General features: G+C 52.7%; 1 protein-coding gene across 1 annotated transcript; it reads left to right on the top strand.

Moving 5' to 3' along the window:
• Positions 1-396: 396 nt before the first annotated feature.
• NOP2 (NOP2 nucleolar protein) lies at positions 397-6,504 on the top strand. Its single transcript, XM_059492531.1, has 16 exons — positions 397-568; positions 645-690; positions 771-868; positions 1,962-2,224; positions 2,515-2,558; positions 2,680-2,852; positions 3,613-3,812; positions 3,902-3,991; positions 4,068-4,155; positions 4,251-4,391; positions 4,567-4,706; positions 4,971-5,060; positions 5,347-5,469; positions 5,555-5,652; positions 5,751-5,881; positions 5,990-6,504. The coding sequence occupies exons 1-16, from the start codon at positions 463-465 to the stop codon at positions 6,307-6,309; spliced, it is 2,151 nt and encodes a 716-aa protein (XP_059348514.1). The 5' UTR covers positions 397-462; the 3' UTR covers positions 6,310-6,504.
• The last annotated feature ends 5,720 nt before the right edge of the window (positions 6,505-12,224 follow it).

Below are 12,224 nucleotides of genomic sequence, written 5' to 3'. Positions count from 1 at the left end.
CATAAGGCCTTGAGGAATCTGGTCTCAGGAGTGGTGTCCCTGCCCTTGGCATGGTGTTGGGCTAGATGATCTTTAAACCTCTGCGCCCTCACTTGAACAGTCTCTGATTCTGTAGCTCCTTTCCCCCTGCCTGTGCACCACGCCTTTCTCTGCTGCCGGCCTTGGGCTGTGTACCCCCTGTCCCGGCTGTGAGGCAGGACCCGCCTGTGAGTGCCCGCGGCAGGAGCCCCGCTCCCGGCGGCTCCCGGGCCCGGCCGGCCCCTGCCCTTCCCGGTACGGCGGTTCTCTCGGCGGGGCGGGCCCGCGGCCCCACGCGTCCGGGGGCGGGCGGCCCGCGCCGGTGACGTTGCCGGCAGGGGCCAATCAGCGATCGCGGTGGGCGGGCCCGCGGCGGGCGCGTGCGCCGGTGCGGCGGGGAGCGCGGCACGTGCGGCGGAGGCGCGCGGGGTCCGCAGCGCGGCCATGGGGCGGAAGCTGGACCCGAGCAGGAAGGAGAAGCGCGGCCCCGGGCGCAAGGCCCGCAAGCAGCGCGGGGCCGAGGTGGAGCTGGCCCGCTTCCTGCCGCCAGGTAAGTGCGGCCTGCGCCGGCCCGCCGCCGCCCCGCGGCGCCCGCCGCCGTCTGACCGCTGCGTGTCTTCCCGCAGAGCCCGAGAGCGGCAGGAAGAAGCTCTCCAGTCACGGCAGAAGGAGGTGAGGGGGGCGGCGCGGCGGGCCGGGGCGGGCGGGCCGGACCGGGCCGGGGCTGATCGCCGCTTCCCCTCGCCATGCAGGGCTGCGAAGAGGCGGCTGGGAGCGGGCGGCGGCCCGGCCGGGGGGAGGCCGCTCGGAGGAGGAAGAGGAGGAGGAGAGGGAGAGCGGGAGCCCACAGGTGAGCGGGAGCGGGTCCGAACCGGGCTGACGGGCCGCAGTCCCCAGCCTGCTTACCCCCCCCGGGCGCTGCCGCCGCCGTCCTTCTCTGGCGTCGTTGTCAAGGCAGGGTACACGTGGAATTTTATTATCTTAAATCACAGAATCCTAGAGTTTTCTGAATTGGAAGGGACCCACAAGGATAGTTGAGTCAGCTCCTGGCCCTGCACAGGACCGCCCCGAGTCACACCATGTTCCTGAAAGTGTTATCCAAACGCTTCTTGAACTCAGACAGACTTGGTGCTGTGATCACTTCCATAGGAACTTGTTGCAGTGCCCAGCCATCCTCTGGGTGGAGAATCTTTTCCTGGTATCCAACCCAAACCTCCCCTGACACAACATTTTTTGCTGTACCCTCGGGTCCTGTCCCGGGTCACCACAGGAGAGATCAGTGCCTGCCCCTCCTCTTCCCCTCGTGAGAAGGCTGCAGACTGCAATGAGCTCTCTTCAGTCTCCTTCTTTCCAGGCTGAACATACCAAGTGACCTTAGCTGCTCCTCACAAGGCTTCCTTTCCAGGCCCTTCATCATCTTGGCCCTCTTTTGGGTTGTCTCTAATAGATAATAACAATGAATTCTATCTCCTGCCATGTCAGGAGGCAGTGTTGTCTGAGGAACTTGTTAAAGGTCTCTCTTCTGCCTGTTAAATCCATTTTTTTACTTAACCTGCATTCACAGCAAGGTTGTTGTAGGCTGCTTTTATGGCTGAGGCTTTTAAGTCTTTGTGTTACATCTTGTGTGGCCCAGGAAACTCTTCAGGTAGAAGGAAGGATAGACAAGGATTCGGGGCAGAGGATACTGCAATATGTCAGAACAAATAGCATAAGAATTTTGTGGCAGTGTTTTAATTTGGTAATTCTAGTTAGGTCTCCTGCAGGGTCCACTGGGGAGAGGTGAGAATATGCCTGGCACTTTGAGATGTAGAGGGCAAGCAGTCCCTCCCTCTGGACAGGCAGCTCAGGATTTGGACTAAGGCCTTTCTGTGTAACAACTGGAAAAGCAGAGCAGCTGATTTTGGAAACAATGCCTAACTTTTGACTGCTTCTTCTGCCTCTAGTTGAAGAGCAGCTGTCCCCACAGAAGGAGAAACATGCTGTAAAGGCAGCAGGGCAAGCTGCCCGTGGCTGTTCTGGCTTCAGTGATAGCAATTCCAAGTGGCTGGCTCCAGCCAAAGCCAAGAAAACCCAGCCTAAAGAAAACCATGTGGAGTTATCCAGTGATGGTGAGGTGGAAGAGGGCTGGGAGATGGAGGAGGAGGAGGATGGGAGCAGCGAGGAGATGGTGGATGATTATGGTGCCTCATCATCTGAGGAAGAAGAGGTAGGAACTTCTTGCCTTTAATTAAACAGGAAATATTTGGGTGTTGGCTGAAAGGACCCCTTGGGCCTGGGGGGAAAGGATGGCTTTAGTGGCAGGGGGTGGAGAGGTGGTGGGGAACTTTCCCCTTCTTTCCTTCACAAGAATGATTTCAAGTTTAGCAGCTGATTCCAGCATAACATTCAGTGCTTGTGTTTGTTGTCCCTTTTAAACAGAGCAAGTAAATTTCACAGATGGTGGGAAGCAAGGGGACGACTGTGGATGTTTTTGATTAATGTTTTGTCTCTATTTAGCTGCTGCCTATTGAAAAAGCTGCCCTGAAGCAGAAGCCTGAGAGGTGAGTGTGGAGAGCCTTTCCTGGGTAGATGAGGAGCCTGTGTTGTTATTTCTCTGTCTTTTGTGCCATCTAAGGAATGGTTGTTGAGAAGCATCTGTGTGATCCTGTTCTTTGTCCTTAGGGAAGGCCTCAGTGAAGATGACAGCGATGAGGAAGAGGAGGAGGAAGATGAAGCAGAGGAGGCAAGCAAGCAGAAAATGGGACAGAAGGAAGAAGAGGGCCCAGATCTGCAGCTCAACCTGGATATAGATGAACAGTTTAAACTGCCAACTAGTGAAGAGATTGAGAAGGAGGATATCCTTTTTGTCTGTGACATCCATAAGCCATGTGCATGATGCAGCACGGGGCCTGGATACAATCAGAGAGCTTCACTTGGACTTTATCATGCATATTGCTTAGCAAAAGTGTCTGTGCATGACAAGGTATTTTTAGCTGAGCTGTCCTAATAGATAGTGTATAATGCTGTGCTTCTGTATAGCACAGTTAGGAAATCTGTGACACCCTGTATGGGGCTTGGAACCTGCCCTAATTTCCTTCCTAGTCCTAAATACATATGGATGACTTATTATGTGGTTTGTTCCTCTCTACCCTGATTTTCCTGGTGGGTGTTTGTGCATCCCATTCCCAGAGTTTCTAATGACAGCAGTTCTAGCATCCAAAGTGCTTGCTGCTGGACTTTGGTGATTTTCCTTTCCTGCCTCCCTTCTTACTCTCCTCTGTACCACTTGTTTGCCCTTGGAGAACTTCTAGTCTGTTTTTCTGCTGCAGGTAATGCTTTCAGTATTATAACACTTCTTTTGTTGTTGTTTTTTTTTTTTTTTTTTTTTCTATTTTTCTCTATTTATCTAAAGTAATTCTTTTAAACACTCTCTAGTTCTGCCTTGTGAACTTTTTTTGTCTGGTTTAATCCCTTGAACCCTGCACCTGCTGAGCTCTGATGGAAGCAGTATTCCAGCAGAGCCTTTCTGGGCAGGCTCTGTTGTGGCACATGTACTTGTAAAGAGCCCCTGTGTGGGTTCCTTGGCTGTTGGTGATTCCTTGACGCTGTTCCCACCTGCGGAGCCCCCCGACCTGCACGTCATTCACCAGCGCATCCAGGGCAACATGGAGGTGCTGCAGGACTTTGGGGCGAAGCGGGAGGAGGGCCGCTCCCGGCAGGAATACCTCGCGCTGCTGCGCCGCGACATGGCCGCCTACTACTCCTACAGCGACTTCCTGCTCGCCAAGCTCATGGACATCTTCCCCCTCCCTGAGGTGGGATCCTGCCCTGCCCCTAGCTGACCAATGTGGGTTTGGTGCCTCCCTGAGAATCCATTTCTGTCTCTGTTCTCTGTCCCTTCCAGCTGGTAAACTTCCTGGAGGCTAACGAGGTTCCGCGCCCTGTCACCATTCGCACCAACACGCTGAAGACGCGGCGGCGGGACCTGGCCCAGGTGAGCAGGAGCCCGTAGCTGTGCCCTGAACTGCCTGTCCCCCAGAGCAGCGCCTCAGTCCCTTCTTTCCTTGCAGGCTCTCATCAACCGTGGTGTGAATCTTGACCCCCTGGGGAAGTGGTCCAAAACAGGACTTGTGATTTATGACTCCACTGTGCCCATTGGTGAGATCACCTTTACCCTGCAGGGCTGAGCTCACCCGCTCCTGCTTCCCTTTCTCTCACATCTCATCTTCTTCCATTCTGCCTTCCCTGCCCAGGTGCCACCCCAGAGTATCTGGCCGGACACTACATGCTGCAAGGAGCCTCCAGCCTTCTCCCTGTCATGGCGCTGGCTCCACAGGAGAACGAGCGCATCCTGGATATGTGCTGTGCCCCAGGAGGCAAGACCAGCTACATAGGTACCACCCTGGAGCCTTGGGAGGGATGCTCTGGCAAGTGGGGAGTTTGTGCTGGTCCACAGAGATAGGGGGAATAGAGGTAGACTGAACTCAAGGAAAGGAGGGGGTGGCTGTCACTGGAGACAAAGGCACAAGAAGTTTTCAGCCCTTGCTGGTGTGTTTTGCCCTCTGGCAGCTCAGCTTATGAAGAACACAGGGATGATCCTGGCTAACGACAGCAGTGCCGAGCGGCTCCGGAGCGTGGTAGGGAATTTGCACCGCCTAGGAGTCACCAACGCTGTTGTGAGTAACTGCGATGGACGCCAGTTCCCCAAGGTATGTTCCTGTTTGGAGTGCTCACCCAGAGCTGCTGTGCTGTCCCTTGAGCGAAGCTGTGCTTTCCAGAGTCACCTGCCACAGCAGGAGTAGCAGAGCTGCCGGGGAGTGTGGTTGTTACTTGATACAGAGGCAGGAAGGTGGACAGGGAAGAGGGAGAAGGAGTGTTTCCTGCCTTCCCAGTCTTCTGGTTCCCCTTCTAGTCTCGGCCTTGTTTTGAGTCCCCACCTGTGAGTGTAATTCCAAATCTACATCTGCTTGTAGGTTCTTGGAGGGTTCGACCGTGTCTTGCTTGATGCTCCTTGTAGCGGAACAGGCGTCATTTCCAAGGATCCCGCTGTCAAAACCAACAAGGTGGGTGGCAAGTGCAGACTCAAGTATGAGTCATGAGAGGAAGGCCTTTGGGGGCAGCTTTGTTCTTGAGAGATACCTACAATACATTTTTCCTTTTCTTTCTTATTCTGTGTCACGTACCAGGGCTGTGTGTTGTACTAGGGCTGATTTTGGTATTAATTCTGCAGAAGACTCCAGACTCTTGTACATTTTATGTGCTTTGCTCTCCTGTCATTCCTTCATCCACAGCAGAGGCCTGGGATGCTTCCCTGTGCCTGTGGCATCCTAACCTTTGTTTCTCCCTCAGGATGAGAAGGATATCCTGCGTTGTGCCCACCTGCAGAAGGAGCTGATTCTTAGTGCCATAGATTCAGTCAATGCTGCCTCAGAGACAGGGGGCTACATTGTCTACTGCACTTGCTCCATCATGGTAAGTGCCTTCTGCCATCACCTGCTGTGGTCACCTCTTCCTCAGGAGGTGGTGGGTTTGGATCCTAATGCTTGGCGTCTGGCAGGTGGAGGAGAACGAGTGGGTTGTGGATTATGCTCTGAAGAAACGCAATGTCCGTTTAGTGCCCACAGGCCTGGACTTTGGCAAGGAGGGCTTCACTAGGTGAGTGCCAGGTCACAAGCTGCACGTGTGACAGCTCCTTGGTGGCCAGGCTTGAGCAGAGGGGTTCTAATCATTCCTCACCCCTCTTCCTCCTCCAGGTTCAAGGATCGCCGCTTCCACCCGTCCCTCAAGTGCACGCGGCGTTTCTACCCGCACACGCACAACATGGATGGGTTCTTCATCGCCAAGTTCAAGAAGTTCTCCAATGCCATCCCGCAGGCACAGAAAGGTGACATGCTGCTGGAGCTCAGCTGAGCTGGCTGGGCCTGCCCTCGCAGGGTGCTTCCCCTGCAGAAGCCACTCTGGTTCTTCTCACAGTGCCCTTCTCTCCTTTCAGATGAAGAGCCTGCTGTGGAAGCTGCAGCTCTGTCCGCTGTCCCTGATACCGTCGTCACGGAGCCTCCACCAAAAAAGAAAAAACTTGAGGGCTCAAAAGCTGACAAAGAGCAGAAGCTGCCCCAACCTGCTTTGAAGAAGAAACTTGAGGTCTCAAAAGCTGACAAAGAGCAGAAGCTGCCCCAGCCCGCTTTGAAGAAGAAACATTCATTGCAAGCACAGAGGAGACCCTTGAAGGCTGCCCGGCCTTCTCCCAAAATGATGCGGCCTAAAGTCCCTACCAGGAAGAAGAAGCATAGAGTGAAAGCGAATGGACAGTGAGAGGAACTGCTTCTCCACGTGTTGGTCCCTTCCTTGGAGAGCAAAGGCTGCTGCACCTCTGTGTGTACCCCCACTTTGCTGCTCTGTGCAGATCATCTTGCAGCTCTAAGCACCTGGGACAATGACAGCCCCCTTTGCTCCTTTCCCTTTGCATCAAGGACTGATGCACTGACCCATTAAAAGTTTTATACTCTTGCTCAAGTCTTGTTCTTTTTCATTGGAACACGAAATACAGAATTCTACTGTGTCCCTTTATTCCTTTGCAGCAGAAACCCCTCTTACTCCCAGCAGATGCTCTGGCATTTCTGGTGTCTGTCCTTATTCCCTACACTGGGCATATTTGTGAAGCAGCAGTGGGAGCTGAAATCCTTGCTGCCTGCATGAAGGCTGTATTGTGTGGAGCTGTCAGCTGAGTGCTTTGTCTGGCCAAGGCTCTAGCCCAGTGCTTCCCAGTTCCCTGTTGTCACTTAGTTCACTCTGTGACTGTCCCCATTTCACCATTTTTCTCATCCCCAGCAGTCCCTCAGTTCTTGGCCTCCCAGACTTGAGCAGGGATTGCTTTTGGTTTGTGGAGCTGTACAGTGAAGTTGTTTTTGTCTTTTTGTTCACCCAGTTGCAGCTGCTTCTCCTTGAGACACAGGAGCAGTGGTCTGGGCTGTTTCTATTTAAATGTCCTGGTCTGCTGCATGTGAGGCTGCAGCTTTCCTCTCGCTATGGATGCCAGCAGGCACAGAGTGATCAGCAGAAACTGAGGGAACCTGCTGTGGTGGCTGCCCAGGGGAACACAAAACCGCACTTAAAAGACATGAACAGCGAAAAAGGCCTAATCCTGTTCTTGCTCCCAGGCCCATCAAACCTGGACTGTGCTGGTGGATTCTCTGCCCACACTTTGCTGGGTCACTGGCAGCTGGTCCTGAGGCTTGTGATCTGTCTGCTGCCTGGTTCTCAGCCTCCTTTCCTGCTTGCAGCCTAGCCCAGCTTGCAGTTAGCTAAGGGGCCAGCAGCGTGCATGCGTGCTGGGATTAGCTTAATGCCAGGCCAGGACAGATGGTGGCAATTGGGAGCAGGGCTCAGCCACACAGGCACACCAACCAGCAGCCACTCTCCGTGTGACTGGCTCCTATTGATTCCTCTCTGCATTTGCCATGCTCAATTCTCCCTGATTTAGCTTGATGTCTCCCTTTTGCCTCCTTCGATCCTTCCCATCAACATCCCATAGTAAGTTTTTCTCCCATAATCTTCCTTAAAACATTGCACAATAACCTTTACATGCTCCTGCAGTTCATCTCAAACATCCCACCACAGATCTGCCCTTTCCCACGAAGCCCATGATAAATCTGCTTTTTTATCAGTTGGGAAGTTTCTGGCTGAAGCCCTTCAAGGTTGCACTTGAGTGATTGCTGTAATGGTTCAGTCTCTCAGTGTCTCAGGAGCCCTGGTCTTTGTTACAGACCTTGGTTATCTTATGCTTTTTAGGCCTTATCTATCTGTGTGATTTATTTACTATAACCCTGTTTGGAGTGGAGGGGAGAACTGACTTTATCATTTTGTGTTGAATAGCCGTTAAACAAATATCTTCATAGCTGAAAACTAACTTTTTCCCCATGCTTCCCCATGTCAATTAGGTCAGGGAGGAGCCTCTGAATGCAACTATCTCACTTGGGTTTGTGTATTGAGGTCTGGATTGTTGGATACAGAGGAGCCAAGGGAAGATTTTCAGCATCTTTCAGAATAATTAAATAAATGCTAGATGCAATAGCACCCAAGGGAAAGAATTACTGCTTTAATACTGCATTTTTAGTACCCCCCATCTGCATAAAGGCTGTAAAACTGGGAAATATTCAGAGAAGACAAATGTACCCTAAGTTTTGGTGAGAAAAGCAGCAAGAGCCTCTTTCAGCCCTGGGCCTGTCCAATGTGGATCTGTCCCGGGTTGTTGCTGCTGCCTGCTGAGGTAACCATGTGAGTGTGCAGCCTCAGCTTGAGAACCACTTCATCCTGATAACCCCATCAGCAGGGATAGAGTTTTCCTGGCCGGAATCTCAGGGTAACTGTCTGTTTTCCAGCAAATGTCCAAATTATGGTTGAACTATAGCCCTGAAATGCTGGAATAGCTGCTGCTTTAAGTGTGTCAAGAAAACTTCTCTCTTGCTGAGCATTGTTCCAATCACTCAGCATGCCTGCAAACCTTTTGTTATAGCTGGGAAGAGATGGGATAAATTTTCATCTCTCTTTGGTGGTTTGATCTCCTGCTCTTGATTTCAGCTGTTGCAGTTATCACTGCTCAGAGAGATAACGTTGAATGCGACATTGAAATGCCACCACTGAGCTTCAGAGGCAGCGCTGGGGATGCAGCAGCTGGGGACAAAACTTGGTGGTTTCCTCTGCATTCTGGTACAAGGCTGTGGTCACATTAGGCTTGTGCTTGCAGCCACCTCGTTACTCTGGGAATCTTTTGTTACCTGAAAGCTGAGATTTCTGGAGAATGTGACTGCTGGATCATCTTTCAGTACCTTCCTTTAATGTGTTTTAATATCTGAAAGCTGCTGATAACGAGGCTTGCAGGAGCTGAGACACAGCAAAGCAAGAACTGAGGCAGAGCACAGATTGAAAGCAGATCTGAGGGGTAAAAATGCTGTCATAGATTAAAAGCTTGTTGAGAGGAGTCGTGATATCTGTTCCTCTGTGCTGCATTGCTGTCCTTCTCCCCAAACTGTTGAAGACTTATCAGGGCACAAAGAAGACAGCTAGCTGGCAGCTCCTGCCCTGCAGGCTCCAGCAGCACATTGGGAGAGGCAGCCCTGCACTGCTGCACCCTTGGGCTGGTGCAGGAAGGAAAATTACTTCTGGGGACAAGAGTATGTAATGGAAAGATTCCAGCAGTGACAGGGTTGGTCACTGACTCCAGTGATGTCATGTGCTGTAATGTCTGTTCTGGGCCAGGCATGCTGCCTCTGGCTGCATTGCCTCATGTCTGCCTGTATCCTGAGGAAGGGGCTGAAACCCTGCCCTGCACATTTCAGGGACATATTGGGTATGAAATCTGGATCTTCCTGCACACACTGCTTTGCACATAACACCCAGAGATACAGACACTTCTGTAGGGGCTGAACCCACAAATGGCCAAAGTCCCATCAGTGGATCCTACTCCCCCAGGCTGTCCATCCCTGCTGGGGAGGATGTGGAGAGCTCCTGGGGAGGATGTCTGCAAGCCCCACCTGCCTGATGGGGTCAGGGGGGAACTGCTGAGAAGGCAAAGTCACTTGGGTCCTGGGCTCTAGCACTGCCTAGAGCTGCCTTCTCACAAAGATCTGGCTCCAAAACTCCCTCCTGGGCTGGTGTTTGTGTATATTTAGAAAAAAATCCATTCCCTCCTTTGCTGTTAGATAGGAACATTTCTGTGTGTTACGTGTGGCCATCACCCAGCTGCTGCTGGCAACTGCTCCTCTGCACCAATTCCTCCACATTTGCACCCAAATCCAGGCAGCTGACTGGGCTGATGAGTTTGCTAGGCCCAGATGTTATGCGTGCATTGCAACACCTCCCTCTGGTTGTGGATAGAAACAATTTTATGGGTCAGTTTCAGTGAAGAATCTTGGAAGTTGGAAGACGTGGAGAGCTTACACAGAAATACTTCAGCAGTGATGTGCAAGGAACGAAGTACCACTGAGGTACTTGGAGGGAAAGGGGAGCAGGGAGATGGGGTACAGACACACCAAGGAGACCTGTGCCTTCCAAAAGGAGCCTCTGTGAAAGCTGTGGGGCTGATCTGGACAGGTTTCACCTGTGAAGAACCTTTGCAAGGAGGATGTGTTAGCTACCAAGAGCTTCTGAGATCTGGGAGAGGAGGAGCATCTCAGCCTGGTAATGGATGTTACAGCTGGGCAAAGGCAAGGGAGACAGGTGATTTCAATAGGGGCTTGCAGCTGGAAACCTACCTTGATTTGCCCATGGAGGATAGTGGTAGAGGCTTAATCTCTTTTTACTGTGCTGTCAGCAATTAGAGACAGAGTCCCACATGAGTACCTGATCTGAACTACAGGAATTTGCACTGAATCAGAAAATGCAGTGCTTCTTCCTTGGCCTTAAAATCCGTGGAAGATAAATACCACCATGTTTGCAAGTAAGTGACTTTTTTCACATTGGCTACAGGACTGATTTTAAGAGCTGCAACGAGCAGCTCTGCATGTCAGCAGCTGCAGCCCAGCAGTGCCACTGTTGACCCTGAGCTGATAAAGTGGGAGCAGGAGCAGTGGAAGGGTCTGGAGAAGTGCCAGGTGTTAGGTGAACAAGGAGGGGAAGATGAGGAGAAGGTGTTGTTGTGCTGCAGTGAGACTGAGGCCCAGAGGTGGTCCCCTGGGTAGCAGGATTTTCTCTAATTTCTGGGCTTCTGCAGGAATAACTAGAACAAGGTGGCCCTTTGCCCCAGCCACCCTCTGCATCAGTAGGAATCCTTTACCCCAGCAAGTATCCTAAGCAAACAAAGTTGGAGAAAAAAGGAGGCTCCACATTGCCTCCTGTCCAGGAGGCAGCAGGATGTTGGTGGGAAGAGGTGCTGGAGGTCTGTAAGTCCCTGCTGTAAGGGAGGTTGTCCCAGCACTAGCTCATGTCACTGCACTTGCACAGCTGGGCCCCAGGAACCAGCACAGACAGAGATCCCACCACCTGCTCCAGGGCTGTGCTGGCCTGCTGGTAAAAAAAGCTTTTCCTGATGGATGGCAATGCCTTCCTCCACTGGCATTTCATTAATCAGCTCCACTTGCTGGGTTTCCCTGGCCGGACAGCGAGAGGCCAAGCAGAGCTTGGAAGGCACTTGCTGCCCAGTTTGTGGTGCTGCTCTCACCTGTGCTGCATGCAGCAGCAGCAGATGCCCCCAGTCTGACCTTGCTCACCCAGGTGCCAGGGTGCGGAGGGGTAAAGCAGCAGTGGTGAGGGGGAGGATGCTGGCACGGCTGCCAGGCACACGGGCAGGCTGTGGCAGCGTGGGGGGCGGGTGACAGGACGTGGCAGCAGGAAGGAGGGAGTCAGCAGCGGCTGAAAGTCACATGCCGGGAGGTTTCCGAGCAGGAACTGTCACTGCTGCTTCAAAACCAGCTTCTTGACTGGGATCCCTCTTGTCCGTCTGTCCTTCTCTTTTCCCTGGGTGTTTATGTGGTAGCATTGCTGCCAGGCACATTGCTCCCTACCAGCTGCTGTTGCAGTGCTGGTTTTTGGAAGATGGGGATCTCTTCTGCCTGCCCATGAGGAAAGCCTTCCTGCCCTCCTTTCCCTGGACAAAAGCTCTGTTTGCCACTGCTCAGCCTCCCTAGTCAGAGGCAGAGCAAAGGAACATCTGCTTGAGAAGAGGAAGAGTTAAAAAGGAGATGACAAAGAGGAAAGCTCGCTTCTTCACCAACATAAGCCCATCTCAGAGGTCATGGGTGTGCCAGGGAGGATACAGATGATTACTGGTAGGAGAGGAAGTATTATAAATGCATTTGGGGGCTGCTGTGGGGAGCCTTGTGTTGTGGGCAGGACAAGGGAGATAGGCAGGCCACAGGACACAACTGATGCTGGACATGGCAAGGCAGGAGAGGGGAACAAATTTGATTTGGACTGCTCCCAGGTCAGGATGGCAGAAGAGTAATGGAGGTATGGAGGAGACCTGTAGCCCTGCAGGAGGAGCAGCAGGGAGCATGCAGCAGGCAGACTCTTGGTCAAGACTCACAAAGCTGGCCACCCTCAGTGAAGCCAGGATGTTCCTGGCAGTGTGGATTGAGCCACACCTCCGATCCCAAGGGAAGGGCTGTAGCCCCACTGGAGCATGCCCGGCTCCTTCCACAGAGCTCAGCTAGTGTGGTGCTGGGCATCTCTGAATTCCATCCCACTGCTCGCTCACCCCTTGCCGATGCCTCAGCTGAGACATCAGAGGCTGC

Source organism: Ammospiza nelsoni, chromosome 2, assembly GCF_027579445.1.
Source record: "Ammospiza nelsoni isolate bAmmNel1 chromosome 2, bAmmNel1.pri, whole genome shotgun sequence".
NCBI lineage: Eukaryota > Metazoa > Chordata > Aves > Passeriformes > Passerellidae > Ammospiza > Ammospiza nelsoni.
Note: the sequence above shows the minus strand (reverse complement) of the source record. Positions and strands in the feature narration are given on the sequence as shown.